The following is a 14,825-nucleotide window of genomic DNA, read 5'->3' on the forward strand; positions in this document are numbered from 1 at the left end:
GCATGTGTAAAAATAGTGCAAGTCCTAATGCAATTTTCTCTCCTGTGCATCCTTATTGTCATAACCTGAGTCTCAGTTTCAGAGTGTTTTTCATTCCCCAGCCCTTAATAATTGGCTGTTTGTGCTACAGTCCATGGTGCAATGTGTAAATTCCTGCCCCACTCCCAGCAGGGGTTTGACCTCGAAGTTATTCCTCCATAACCATAAAAAGTCTGCTCCCTCATTGTGTTCCGGGCTGAGGCAGGTAACAGAGAAAAATGATTTAGGGAGGATTGGTCTGGAAGTGTGACCAGTCAGTGCTGGATCAAGCAGGGGAAGCCTGGCCTTGCTGATTTGTGGGGTGCTAAGTGACAGAGTCTCCCTATTGCAGAAAGTGCTGCCTACCTCTTCCAAAAAAACCCCAGAGGTATCTTTGGATGAGCTGGGAGCAGCAGTGCCCTGCACAGCTGCCACGGAGGGGTGGGAAGGTGTTAACTGCTCTGGGGAGCAGGGATGGGATTCCTGCTCAGGGCCATGGAATCTGCTGGGGGAGGCAGCAGCCGTGGGTGCAGCTTCTGGAGCATTTCGAGATGCAAATGGGGAGCAGGGGAAGGGAAGGAGGGAATGAAGGATCCATTGTAAAGCCTACAGGCACTGCTGGAATCCCAGCTGGGAGCGAGGGATGGAGTCTGTGCCAGAGGACTGCAGGCAGTGAAAAAGCTTAAAATGATGCTCCTGATGAGCTTTAATTTCTGCCTGCATTTCAAGCACCCTCTGTGAACACACCCAAGGGAGGTGGTGCCATTCGGTGCATCCACTCAACATGCTAAGAAAAATTAGGAGAAACTTTTTGGATTCTTCACCCAATATTTGCTGTTGACCTTGAAATTTGCCACCTGCCACATCAGCCAGCCTGGTGAAACCTGTCCCACCTGTGTGCTTGCTGGGGATGGAGGCAATTCCTGTAGCCTGGGACAGTGTTTGAACATCACCCAGCAGAGGAGCATTGCAGCTTTTTATCTAACAAGTGCTTCAACAATATAAATATTTAAGTACAATAAACAATTATGATCAAGTTTCTTGGGTGACTGCACACAGCAAGTGAATTTTAAATTCGTTTCCCATGGGTATTGAGTCTTCACATTCACTTTCTGTGGATGTTCATGCTAATAAAACTTCATTGCACAGAAAGAGAACACAAGAGGGATGCAAATATGACAAGGGCAAATTTGCTTAAGAGTTCAAATGAATATTCACCAACTTTTTATTATTTTTAAGTATTCATTCCTATTTGCTATAAAAAGATTATTTTATCTTTACTCTCCAAGCTCAGTGAAGCGTGTTTGAGGTATAATATGTATTTTCTTGTACTAATGGAAAGTTTTGTTACCAGCAAGCAGAGAGTGCATTTAAAATGTGCTTTATCTTCAGGAAATGTCACCACTGAACCCACGTGAGTTACCACCGTCCTGATTTACATCTGTATTTCAACACATCTTGCACCCTAAGGCTGGGATCTCCCTGGTTTATCCCTCCTTCAAAGCTGCAGATCTCAGAGCCAGATCCTGACACCATTATTTTCCTCTGATTTTCCCTGCTAAACTTTCATCTTGTGCTGCCCTCAGTTATGAGGATGCTGGAGATGTTTTTCCTTCACACAAACTGAGATCCCCTTTGGAAGGACTTGGGGGTCACTGTGGCTCCGTTTTGCCTGAGGCAGAGGAAGCACAGTTTTGACATCTTCATTTGATTTCTGTCCTGGAATTGAAAGAGATGCAAATTAGCAATAATGAATATTTTCATTTAAAGTGTCTAGACAGTACATCTGAGAAGAGCATAATGATACTTCTGCTTTATATAAAAAAGTCTGAAGTAGACCCAGGATGATTTTTTTTTTTTTTTTTTTTTTTTTTGTCAGAAAAGATAACATTTATTTTTATAAAATGTAATTTAATGTAAGTGAAATTAGGGTAATTGCTAATTATGTAACTGCAAACGAGGCAGATCTTTATCTTGAGTCAAGCTGGTCTGGTGCAGATTATGAACCGTTACTTTCATGAGGTGGCATCAGAAGGCAAAAAATACCAGTGGAACAGTAAGTAATTTCTCATGTTTATCAGGAGCTTTTGGACAGTGAGAGTGTAAGGCATGAGGGATGGAGCATCACCCCCTCTCACTGCATGGGTTTTATGGCAGAATGGTTTGGGCTAAAAGGGACCTTAAAGCCCATCCCATCCCACCCCCTGCCATGGCAGGGAACCTTCCACCATCCCAGGCTGCTCCAAGCCCTGTCCAGCCTGGCCTTGGGCACTGCCAGGGATCCAGGGGCAGCCACAGCTGCTCTGGGCACCCTGTGCCAGGGGCTCACCACCCTCCCAGCCAGAATTTCTCCTTAATACCTTCCAGATAGATAGATAAGTATCTTTTCCCCTTTTCCATTTGTCTTTGCTGTGTCAGAGCAAGCTGCCACCTCCAGCCCTGCATTCCCCACACCTCAGCTCACATCTCCATCAGGTTTGAGGCCCCAGGTTTTCCCAGGCTCACTGTCCCACCCTGGGCCTCCAGCAGTGTGACAAACTGCACTTACCACCCAACAAAACTTCGTCCCAGGGTGTTCAGTGGGAACAGGTTTTATTTTCCATATGCACTGGAAGTTAATAATACAAAACCCAGCCTGGAGTCAAGTACTGCAGAATGAAGTCAGGAACCTTATAGGATAAACATATTATCCTCACACAAGCTGCAGTACGTGGGTACTGGAAAAATTAAATGCACTTGAATAGCTTTGCAGATATATTTCTGTCTCCATAAAACCTACTGACAGTGAGCAAACACAAGAGCTTGGCAGTTGTCCTGCTTGGTTTAATTGCCTTTGGTGGATTTTATATCCATCACCTTCTTAAAATCCCTATGTCGACAATCCTGGCAGCTTCTTGTCCTGAAGACTTTGGGGTGATGGAGATGCTGGTACCCACAGAACCTCCTGTATCCACTGGAGGATACTCCCAACATGCTTTGATTTTCCTAAGGAATCCATCCAGCTGTGCTTTTAAAAAATTATTATTCATTTAGCCTTTGGCAGAGGGTAAGGGGGGCATTACATATCTGCCCTGGCTTTCTCTGAGACCATTCAGAGTGATCCCTCTCTCCACCCTTCCCTGTGAGGGTGGTGGGACCCTGACACAGGGTGCCCAGAGCAGCTGTGGATGCCACTGGATCCCTGGAAGAGTCCAAGGCCAGGCTAGATAGGGCTTGGAGCACCCTGGGATAGTGGAAGGTGTCCCTGCCATGGCAGGGGGTGGGTGGAACAAGATCAGCTTTAAGATCCCTTAAAGGAATTTAAGGTCCCTCCAGTTCAAGCCACTCTAAGATAAAAAAATCAGCTTTCCCCTGGCTCCCTCTTGCTCCCTAAGCTATCATTTGAGGGCATCTCCCTGTTCTCTGGAGAAAACTTCCCCATTTTCATGAAGAGCTATTAATATAAATAATATTAATAAGCCTCACCTGCATTAGCAGAAGATAATGCTTCAAGCCTTCTCTCTAGGAGGACTGAGCTCCTCCTGGCATTCCAGCTGATGGCCAGTGCAGCCCATCTGGGAGCACAGATTGCTCCCAGCAGCAGCTGGAGATCAGCTGCAGAGACCTGGGTCTGGCTGTGGCAGCTCACAGCTGAGCAGCCTTATCTACGACTTTTCCCCCAAGTGGAGGAAGAGATCAGGGAGCTGTGGCAGCCTGGATTCCCCCAGCCACGGCTGGGCAGGGATGCTGCAGCCTGATGGGAGCCTGGCTGCATGGCCCTTCCCTGGGGCAAAAAGCAGAAAATGCAGGAGTAATGGGAACTATCTGAGATTATTTTAACTGTCAGCTATCAGAAGCAAAGTAAAATGCCCAAATGAGTTGACAGCAGCTCAATTTGATCCCTGCCACGAACTGACTTAGAGCCCAAATTTTTCAGAGGCTGATAATCACCTCGGAATTGATTTTGTACCGAGATACTTTATCACATTCTTGTATTTGGTGTGGTTTGGTGGGGTTTTTTTTAGAAGTAATCTATGCCAAAGTTAAACAGACTTTATTAGAAGACACATGTTCCCTGCCCTTCTCTGGTTGGGTGTTCCTTTAGGGTGAGATCATGGAGAGATGAAGGAATTGCTCCTGATTTAACTGGAAAGCCTCACTCTGTTTCATGGGTTGCAGGTGCCCTCTCCCACTGGACCTTGGTCACACCCTGTCCCAGCCCATCTGCTCCTCAGTTTCCCCATCCTCTGAAATGATACCTGCAGTGTCCTCCTACCTAACCCAAGGAGAAGAACACTTGTGAATTACCTGGTGTAAGGGGATTTCTCTCACTCCTGGATAAGTGCTGTTTTTCTCAGGGTAACCAGCCTGTGGTACAAACCCTTAAAGAAATGAAAATCAGTACACTCCAAGCCCCAAATTCACAGAATCAAAGGATCCATAGTGACACCTTAAAACATGACTGCAATTAATATGTATATGTAGAAATATAATGCCAAATTTTCAGCTGCCTTCTCAATGCTGAAACTTTACCTAGGTGTACTTTTAGATCTTTCACAGGTTAGTGGGGCATGTAATTATAGGTTTGTATGCAATACAGGATTAGTCCACCCTGCTGGTAGCATCTTGGATAAAACCAGGGAAAACGGAGGAGGGGGCAGGGGGAGGGGAAGGTTATTTTTATTGTTCCACACTCCCAGCACATTCTGTTGTTGTGAAAGAGACTGGTTTGGCAGCGGGGTGATCCCCAAACCAGGCGTGACCTGGGGTTGGTGCCACTGACAGAACAAGGGAGGGTGATGGCACTTAGAGCAGAACGTGTGTTCTTTCACCTGAAAGAAAAGGGAAGGACTAAACTACATTTCACTCTTGTCTGGATTGGGCTGTTTTGTCCCTGAAATGCCCGTGGGAATTTTGTGGATGCTCATGTGCTCCCTGCCTGCTGGGTGCCAATGGGGGACAATGTGCTGTGCATGTTAAAACCCCTCTCTGTTACAATCTGGAGTTCTCCATTTCTGAATTAAGTTTAGGATTGTTTTAGAGGGCTGAACCACCACTTGACAAATATTGTAATAAAACAAAATCACATTTCTCTGATGCTCCACCTGACCCTTCCCACGTGCTCTGCCCTGTGCCCCCTGCTCCCAATTTGGTTTTCTGGGAAGGGAGCAAAGGGCTGCTCTTCTGCTGGTTCTGCCCGTGGTCTTTATTGCCACAGATACAGATGGGTACAAATATTTATTTCTGCCTCCTGCCCAAATTAGGACAGTGATTTTACCTGTAATCCATCAGGCTAAAGCATTTGGAGGGTCATGAAAATGCAAAGGCGGCTGAGTTTCACCGTGCCTCTGCTAATGTCAAATCTTCATCGGAATTGACTTGCCAGGACAAAGGAGCTGTCAGATGAATGCTGATGCTCCATTAATGACAGGGTAGGGTGACCCACCCCTGCGTGTCATCATTGTTGCTGAGGGAAACACGGAGGCAAACCCATAATCACCTTTGCTGCATCTCTCCCGCTAACACCTAATTTAAGTATATATTTGTCTGCTGATCGATCACAGGATTTTTTTTTCACGGCACATATTATCCTGCTGTCTGAGTGCTTCACGTTCTCCCTATTCATTGAAGTTTTCACACGATCCTCGTCCCAGCAGAACAGGAGGTAAATTGGGGCTGCAAATGTCCCCACAGAGTCCCCATTGTCACCTTCCCAAGAGGACAGGGAAGTCTTGGAGGATCAGCAGGACCTGATCTCCCAAATCACCCTGGCAGTTCTGGAAAAGCCCAACCAAAGCTCCCTAATTTGTGATGGGGAAATGAGGGGGAAATGGCATTTCGTTCAGACTTCACCTGAAATGACAGGACATGGGGGAGTGGCTTCCCACTGACAGGGGGCAGGGCTAGACTGGATATGAGGAAGAAATTCTTGGCTTAGGTGAGGGTGGGCAGGCCCCGGCACGGAGCAGCTGTGGCTGCCCCTGGATCCCTGGAAGTGTCCAAGGCCAGGCTGGACAGGGCTTGGAACAACCTGGGATAGTGGAAGGTGTCCCTGCCCATGGCAGGGGGTGGAACAAGATGGTCCTTAGGGTCTCTCCCAGCCCAAATCATTCAGTGACTCTAAAACTGCTCCTGGGTGGGGATTTCTGGAGCGGAGACCACCATAAATCAGAGGTATTTTGCAGGAAAGCAAAGTGATCACAGCACATCATCACTACTGTCTCTGTGTACCATGAAAGGGAGCACTTCACACATAGTTTGCAGTGGAGAACGTGTTAAAATAGGAGGGTGAACCAGAGTTAATTTTTTTGTCGAGGTTTATAGATTGACTGGTGAAGTGAGAGTGGGGTCATCTTGGAAATGGCTGCAGCACATCAACCTTGCTTGAATGTGTGAGTTTTAGTGGCTTAAATCCACCCTTCATTTGCAGGGACCAACCCCAGGCAGGTGGGAGATGCACAACAGTTTATCTCTCTCACACAGTTCATCACCAAGGAGAAAACAGCCCAAACTTGCACTGAGCCCAAAAGGTTTTATGTTCAGCAGAGACCCTGAACCTCCTGGGTAATCTGTCTTGGATAAGAAAGCAGAACCCAAAAACATGTTCAAAGTTTTGGGCCCATTGCAGCGAGAGCTCATCATTGAGGCTGGTACCTGCTCAAGCAGAGCTGGCTGCTGACGTCTTCCCAATAAGCATTTAAACACAGGCTGAGCACACACAGATTCATGGACTGCTGTAATTCATTAAACAAATGTTGGGTTTAATAGCCCCGTGTCCAAAGCTGGTGCCATGGATGCGCTCAGCTGTGAAATATGCTGTGGAAGTCATTCGTTTGCAAAGGGGTCTAGAAATCTGCTTTCTATTAACATAAAATGGGTTTACTGCAGAAAAATCTCTGGGATCACATTTTTCTCTCAATTATCCCTTCTCAGTGGGATTCCTTGAGGTTTGCGCCGGGTAACTGAGATGTGTCTAAGCTGGGGGGTTTGGAGCTGGGGTTTGTTTTGATCCATTAAGCTTGTATCTCGCCACAGTGATGTAATTCCCCCAGTCTGAGACACTTTATAAACATTAATGGGTTTGTTTTCATGCTCTCGAGGGATGTGCAGCACAGGAAGGTCGCCAAGACCATTTTATCTGCACAGAAATAGAGATGGGGAAATGTGGCAAGGCAGCATCACGGGGAGAAACACAATATTCACTCAAATTTTTAACCTGTCCAGCCTCAGCTCTGGTTAATTCAGTTTGAATAACTTGTAAGTTAGTAACTTATAAGTTAGTAAGTTCTTACAGCAGTACCACATCAGCAAGGTTTGCATAAAGATGCTGCTGTATATCCCAAATGAGGAAGGAAAGACTGTGTGCTCTGTATTTTATGAGTGAGAGGGGGGTAAAATGCAGTTATAAATACACCCTTGCAGAGGGAAAAAAAAATTAGTAAATATTAACAACTGCTGTAGCTTTAGTCAAGATGTGCTGGAAGAGACTGTGGAACGTGGGCCACGCTGTGCTTTTCCTGGGGATTGCTGCTGAAGTTGCTGCTCCCTTGGACTGGATTTTCTTGGTGATAAACAGCCATACAGATGCCTCTGGTGATATTTGGAAGGGGCCAATTGGAAGCTGGCCCTACAGCATGCCAGGGCACAACAAACCTGAGGCACAGATCAAAAATCCCACTTTGGAGATCTTTTTCCCATCACAGAGGGTCCATTTCTGAGGATGTACTGAAAGAAGCTGGTGATACTCACAGCTCTCTCAGCTGGGAATTGTTCCTGCAAACACAGATACATGGAGCAGATGAGAAATTAATGTAAATATACAGACAGAAGGCAATTTTTTTGGAGGAAGTGAGGCAGAGGCAGATAAAAAGCGATCAGCAGAATTTACATAAGCCTTCCCCATCACAGAGGTCATCATTCTGCAGGATGACACATGGAAATTCATTTTTATTAAATTCTGGATGATTATTTAATTGGAAAAAGAAGGATTTAATTGAATCAAGTCAAAGGGCCCTATTAGATTACGTTCAACCTTAACACAGAAGGCTTTTCCCATTTAGTTAAACTGGTTCCTTTGCATATTGTACATATTAAACTATAAAAAGTGGTAATCTGAATAGCAAATTAAAGGGTTTGGAAGGCCTGAATGGTACTCATGTGCTTCTCAACCCTTTTTCATCTTCTAAATCCTCTCAGATTCCCTTTTCTGCACTCCTTAGGTTGTAACAAGAGCGAAGATGAAGGGTGCAACTCTCAAATCTTCCTCTATCCGTGTTTATTCCATTTACACACTCTTGAGGAATAGCCTGCCTGGATGTGATGGCACCACCAGAACACATTGCCCAAAACTGAGGGATTTTTCCAGGTTTTCAAGGCTCCCCTTGCAGCACCTGAACAGATGCTGGGTGTAGTAAGGTTGAATGAAGATTTGTGACTTGCTGGCACTGACTCAGGTTTCCCTTTTATCCTTAGGAAATATTCCCAATCTCTTCATGCCTCATCTACATGGCCAGGGACTCCCATCCCTTTGGAACACAGACTCCTTGCAGAGCTGTCAACTTCCTGGTAAAAGCTGGAATAAAAAAAAAAAAAAAATCAAAGCAATTTTGGGAAATAAAATGTTTCTAATTTGGGGTCTTTAATTAGCTTTTATTTTCCATTTTTCTGTTAATTTAAAACTAATAGGAGAGGGATGGAGGCACGATTAATTTTCTAAAGTTTCATTTCATCCCAATTTTGAGGTTTCCAGCAAAGGCTTGGCCTTCTGACTGGGAGCTGGCACAACCCAGTTGGGTTGGGAATGCCCCATCCTTGTGCCTTTTCCTCTGGCTGATATTGCTGGATTGCTGTGACACCCTGTGCTCCTTCCAGGCAAAAGCTCGGAGAAATCAAATTCTGCTCTGAGAGATCAAAATCAATTTTAATGGATCCAGCTGTTGCCCAGTAAGGATAGGAGCAGGCATGGGAAAGGGGAGAAAATCTTCCAAGATATCCTCAGGGGATTTCAGGAAGGCTTGAAAGTAGTGAGGAAAGTTTTTAGAGTCAGGTTTTTATCTTACCCATGAGGCCACAGCCAACTTTAGGAGACATTTTTTAAATAACCACGTGCTAATGTAGAAATTCTCTTTGTCAGTAAATTTAAAAAATTCCAGTTCTGACAGTGCAGCAACTCAACCAGTCTATTATTAAAGTTAGATTGAGTAAGAAACATCATTTGGAATTTGCCTTAGCAGCTAAATGGGTTCTTGCAAGGTTCAAATCAGCTTTAACCTGATTTTTTTACGATTAAAAAAATGTGCCGGTACTTTGAAGCCAAGTTCCTTTTTGCTGAAGCTTTATTTTTATTCAAGTGCAATGAGTAAGTTTTGCATATACGGTACTGGGATTGCACACTCAGGTTATCTGGTTACATACATAATTCTCCCATTTGCAAACACAGTTTGCAGCACATACTCATGCAAATTAGGTATGAAAGTGGGCATTTATCTTGATTAGAATTCAGTTGCTTTATATACTTACAGAACTTTATCTCATTCAGGGATGGCTGTAGAGATGATGGAGAAAGAATTTCAAAAATTGCACTTATTTCTCCTTGTAGGTTGTTTGTTGGCTCTCTGGGAATTCATTAAGGAAAACAAACCTTTCCACTGATATTCCACGTGCCCTGGTCCAGCACCCAGCTTGGGTTGCAGACACTGCTGGAAACTCTCTGTCAGAAATAACTGTCCCTTGCAGAGCCACTGTACCATGTCATGGAATAAATGCTAAATTTTCTCTGTTTTACAATATCCAGATGGATTGATCCAGATGGATGTAAGGACTAGATGCCACTTGGCAAGGACTCAGTCCTTTTGACTCTTGGAGAGCTGGTTGTCCCCAGGATCCACATCAGACCTGAGGTTTGGGGGGAACCAGGCTGCTCTTGTTTTTCAGCAGACTGATACAGCAGATTTACCCCATTTCTGTCCCCAAAAGCTGCCTGGAGACTCTGCACACCAAACCCCCTGCTCCTAGAGACCCCTCCCTGCAGTCCCTGGGTGTGTGGGATGGTGATGTGCTCCTGCTTTGCCTCATGTCCATCCCTGCAGCTCTCAAGAACGGGAGCCCTTTTCTCTCCTTTTTACTGCATTTTGAATCAGGGCTCTGCAGTGCCAGTGCTGCACAAGGACACCCTGAAGTTCAAAGAACTGCCCCAAATTCTCAGCTTGTTCAGCCAAAAGCCTGAATTTAGGCAAATATCAGAGGGTTTAGCAAATTGTGCTGGGCTGTTTCTCCCCCTTTACTCACGGCTCACAATTTCCTCTGACTTCTCCCTTAGCAAGGGTCCTTGCTCACCGTCCTGGCTCTTTGCTGTGCTTCCCACACCCCTCCTGTTTCTGTGAGGCTCCCACCCCACTGCCATGGGAGCTCCTGCCCAGTTCCTAAACCCATTTGTGAACTTTTCCAGGTACAGGTGGCTCAGGTGACAACTCACAGCACGACTGCCTGCAGATTTGGGCTGCAGGGATGGAGTGGGGAGGTACAGCCACGTGGGCCATGGTCTCCAAAGCATCCCTGTCTATGGGGCTTGGAGCAACCTGGTGTAGTGGAAGGTGTCCCTGCCTATGTCAGGGTGCTGGAATGAGAATCTTTAAGGTCCTTTCCAACACAAATCACTCTGTGATTCTACAATTTCACTTCAGTGAGGATGAAGCCATCTGCACGGCTGCCACGGGCAGGGTGGCAGCTCTGCAGGCTTGCTGCAGCCCTGGCAAACACACAAGTGGATCCCTCTGAGGGATGGATAAGGCACAGGGAAACATCCGCGCTCCCTCTAGCAGTCGCCAGCGAATGGATGATACCAATAATTCTCGATTTTTCACCCTGGGTTCGTGCCACATGAACCGCCAGTGTAAGAGCTCCTGCACTAGTGCTGCTGCAGTGGTGACAGCGCTCAGGTGGCTCTTTCCCCCTGCTCCAAAATCCTTCCAGGGGGATTTCTGGAGCCCATTTTCCTCCACCTGCTGCAGGCAGCTGCTGGGCACGGCCACGCTCAGGTTGTACCCGAGCGCAGTTAGCAGAACGGTTCTTCACGAGTGGCATTGTGAGCTCACCGCGGGCACTGCAGCATCCCCGCAGCACCCCTAGAACTTCGCGGGGGGCTGCGGGGGGGGGGGGGGGGTCTCGCTCTCAGCGCGGCGCGGGCACCGCAGGCTCCCCCCGTCCGCCCGCCCCGCACGGGAGGGACCCGCCCCGCCGCAGCCGCGCACCCACCGCGCACCCACCGCGGATGCCCTCGGCCGAGCTGCGATCGCCTCCGTCGCGGCCCTGCCCGGGCTGCCGGGGGGGGCAACAGGTAGGGGGTACCCCCAGCCCCCGCACAACCTGTTTCCCCTTGTACCCCCTCTGCACAGACCCGCCCCCGCTTTCCTTTGCGCACCCCCTTGCAGAACCCCTCTTCCCCTCGCGCTCCCCTCGCACAGCCCCCCCACCCTTTGTCCCCCTTTGCAAAGCCCCCCTCCCTTTGCACCCCCGTGCACAGATCCCCTTTCCGCCTCCCTCTCGGAGTCCCCCTCCCCTCGCACAGAGCCCCCTCCCCTTTGTCCCCCCGGCAGAGCCCCCCTCGCACCCTCCCAGCCCCCTCCCCTGGCGCCGCCCCCTCGCGCCGCCCACTCCCCTCTCGCTGCTCCCCTCCTGGCAGCCCCTGCCCCCTGCCCGGCACAGCCCCCTGCCCGCCCCCCCCGCCGCCGCTCCCTCTCTCACCTCTCTCTCTCCTCCTCTTCCTCCCTCCCCCCAGGCCAAAATCCTGCACATGATGGACGACAACAAGCAGCTGGCGCTGCGCATCGACGGGGCGCTGCAGGCGGCGGGCCAGGAGGTGACGGCGCTGCGCGCCGAGCTGGCGGCCACCGGCCGGCGCCTGGCCGAGCTGGGCAGCGACCCGGCCATGGAGCACGGCCCGCACGGCGCGCAAGGTGGGTCCCGCCGCGGGCAGGGGGCGAGGGGGCTCAGGGCAGCCGCTGGGGGTCCCTCCCGGCCGCCGCCTCCGCTCGGTGTTATTGTCCATTGTTTATTTTTGGGGGTGCCCGGCGCGTCCCGTCGGGCCGTGGTTGCGGGTTCCCGCTGGGTTCGGAGCAGGGTCCTTCCCTGCTGCGGCTGCTGCCGGCGCCTCGCTCGGCTCCAGCAGCCCCGGCACGAGGAGAGACCCCCCCCACCCCCCCTAAATACTCACTGCCCCCCGCATCCTCCCGCCGCCGCCACCACCCCCTCTGCTCCCATCCCCTCGCCGCACCCCGCCCCGAGGTCCCCCCGGCCGGCTCTCCCCGGTAATCCCGCGCCCTCAGCCGGTTTCGTAATTCGGTAGGAAAGCAGCCATGTTACCGCCGCGATCAGAGCCCCGGCCCCGTGCGGAGCCCCGGCCCCGCCGCTCCCCGCTGCCGCCGGCCCCGCGCTCGGACCGGCCCGGGGCTCGGGCTGCGGGGCTCGGTCCGCGCACGGCGGCCGGAGCCCACCCCGAGCACCGGCACCCCCGGCACGGCTGGGGGTAGGCTCGGACAGCCCCTGTGCCGTGCACGCACCCCCTCTGCCCCCCACAACCCTGAAAAGTTGTCTCCGTGCCTCGGGGCCGAGCGTGGAAAACGGGGTGCGGGGGGAGCGGGAAGAGACTTTGTGTGAAGGTTAAGGAACTGAGCCCGGATCGCTCCTGTAGTACTCGTGGTGCTCTCGCCTGGCTGAAATTCAGTTTCCTACTAATCAAAGTGTGTTGCCATCACTGATACGCTTTTATTTGAATGCTTTTGTATTTTAAGGTTTATATTTCCCAAATAATTACAGGCTTGCATGACAGTTTACCCCGAGCAGCGCTGATGTCAGAACAAAAATAGTGCGAGCCCTCCCCTTTCGCGATAACTGAATTTACACCTGTGTGATAAAAACGTCAGGATCTGTTATTTACTCGTTGCTTATTTACTGTATCTCTTGGTAGGGTGGTTTGGCGCTATTTTAAATAACAGTAACATTTTGATGAAGCTTTTTAAAGGTAGCATTGCGTTTGGCGGGGCATGGTTGCTGCCGGCAGGATGTAATAATGGAATTATAGAATCATAGAACGCTTTGGGTTGTAAAGGATCATAAAGATCATCTTGTTTCAACCCCCCTGCCATGGCTGGAACTGATTGGATTGCATTGCCGGTGTGTTGTTGTTCGTGGCAAACTGCTTTACAGGGATTAATTAGTGGTTTTATTCCATCCAGTTTGTATTTCACTGTTTTGGTAGTGGGGGTGTGGGGTGTGAATTCCACTCGCCCAGCTGAGCTTCCTGGTGGCTGTGGGGACGTAGGAAGTGAAGTTACCTGTGTGGCCAGGGATTTTCTGAAATGCTGTGCAGAGGTTGGGATAATCTCAGCCACCCTCTGCCGTGCACCACAGCCAGGCTGCTGAGGCTCTCGCTTTTATAAAAATCTGCTGAAAGGGCAGGAGGAGGAGGATGCCAGCCTCCATGCTCCCCTGTGGAGCAGGGGCATCAGGAATGCAGATGGTGACACGATGTACAGGGCATGCATGTGGAAACGCAGGCTTCCAGCCAGGAGAGCAGGTAAAACCCTTCAGCTGCTCGTGCTCACACTGATTTCTGTGTGCGTGTTCATTGTTTGGTTTCGTTTCCTCTCCAGGACACTTCTGGGGAGATGCACGTTTCTGCTGCGTGTCCTGGCAAGGGACAGGGGTGTGTGTTCTCTGAGGTTAGGGCTTTTTTTTGTTTCCCTCAGAGGTTTTCTAACCTGTCGAGTGATGAAAAAAACTCCTCTTTGTGTTCCTTTACTATCAGCATGCTGGAAAACAGTTGGTACCCTGTAAAGGTGCCAAAGAAATGTGCTCCATTCTCCAAAGCCTGCGTGTTTCTGCTTATAACTCTGATTACACGTGCTTTGGGGTTGTGGGGGGGAGGGTGGCCCCACCCTCAGCTGGGTGGGAGAGTGGTACCTGCAGCGACTGCTGAACTTGCTGGAGGGTTTGGTCCATCTTCCCACTCTCTACGCTGAGAAATTTGGCTCAGCATGCTGATGACTAGGAGTTAGGAGAAAGGACGCTTCCGCAGCAAGGTGTGACTCCGTGGCCTCGTGGCTGTGAATGAGTCTTTGTCTTTCCCCATGAATTTAATAAGCTGTTATTAAAACTGTGATATATCCAGCCCTGTACCACTGGTGTTGTAACAGAAGTCAATCAGTTAAGTGTAAAATTGTATCTAAAGAGTGTTTTGTCTGTCATGCTTAGGAAGGAAAAAGGGGAGAGTACTTGATCTCTGCAAAACCCGCTGAGTAGATTCACTCTGCTTTGTGTTTCCTCCCTAAGTTTGGTACTATTGTTTATACGCTGCCATAAATGCTCTCCTACATCACTCTGTGTTTGTGTAGACAGGCCCAAGATATCTATAGTGAGCCATATGCTTTTCCTCAAGGATTTTGAGACGACGTTCAGAAGGATGGGGTGAAAACAAGAATCTCTGAATAGCTCTGCTGTTGTGTGTCTCCTAAGTAGGAGGGCTGCCAAGCTGTTAGATTTATGCAAATATATTAAAGGCAGGCAGGAGGATGGGGAATAGGGTGGCAGCCTGCAAGTGCAGATTTGGGGGGTGCTGGTGGTGCTCGGGTGACAGGTGGGTGCGTGGTGGAGTCTGCTGTGGTCTGGGAGGAAAAGCCTGTGGTGGAATCATCAGGTCCCTTTGCTTGTAGAATCCCAGAATGATTTGGCTTGGAAGGGACTTAAAAGATCATCCAGTTCCAGCCCCCTGCCACAGGCAGGAACACCTTCCACTCTCCCAGGACGTTTAATCCCCATCCAACCTGGCCTTG

General features: G+C 49.3%; 1 protein-coding gene and 1 long non-coding RNA gene across 7 annotated transcripts in view; one reads left to right on the top strand and one right to left on the bottom strand.

The window, feature by feature from the left end:
* Positions 1–14,825, top strand: part of KAZN (kazrin, periplakin interacting protein) — a 204,485-nt gene that overhangs the window by 106,367 nt on the left and 83,293 nt on the right. For 2 of the 4 annotated variants that reach the window (XM_053997487.1, XM_053997490.1), the window contains exon 3: positions 11,774–11,951. The exons of 1 other annotated variant lie outside the window; for it this stretch is intronic. In XM_053997487.1, coding sequence (XP_053853462.1) covers positions 11,774–11,951 — 178 coding nt within the window. Of the gene's footprint in view, positions 1–11,158; positions 11,333–11,773; positions 11,952–14,825 lie in introns of those variants that run through there. One more of the 4 variants, XM_053997489.1, reaches the window with a different exon arrangement.
* On the bottom strand, positions 7,437–11,039 carry LOC128818285 (uncharacterized). Of its 3 annotated transcripts, XR_008440434.1 has the most exons (5): positions 10,839–11,039; positions 9,517–9,611; positions 8,447–8,569; positions 7,747–7,770; positions 7,437–7,650 (listed from the first exon to the last, which is right to left on the bottom strand). It is a non-coding gene; the product is annotated as an uncharacterized LOC128818285 (long non-coding RNA). The 3 variants fall into 3 exon arrangements; XR_008440433.1 differs by having other exon boundaries at positions 7,437–7,770; XR_008440432.1 differs by lacking the exons at positions 7,437–7,650; positions 7,747–7,770 and having other exon boundaries at positions 7,779–8,569.

The sequence above is a fragment of the Vidua macroura genome, chromosome 23, assembly GCF_024509145.1.
Source record: "Vidua macroura isolate BioBank_ID:100142 chromosome 23, ASM2450914v1, whole genome shotgun sequence".
Lineage (NCBI taxonomy): Eukaryota > Metazoa > Chordata > Aves > Passeriformes > Viduidae > Vidua > Vidua macroura.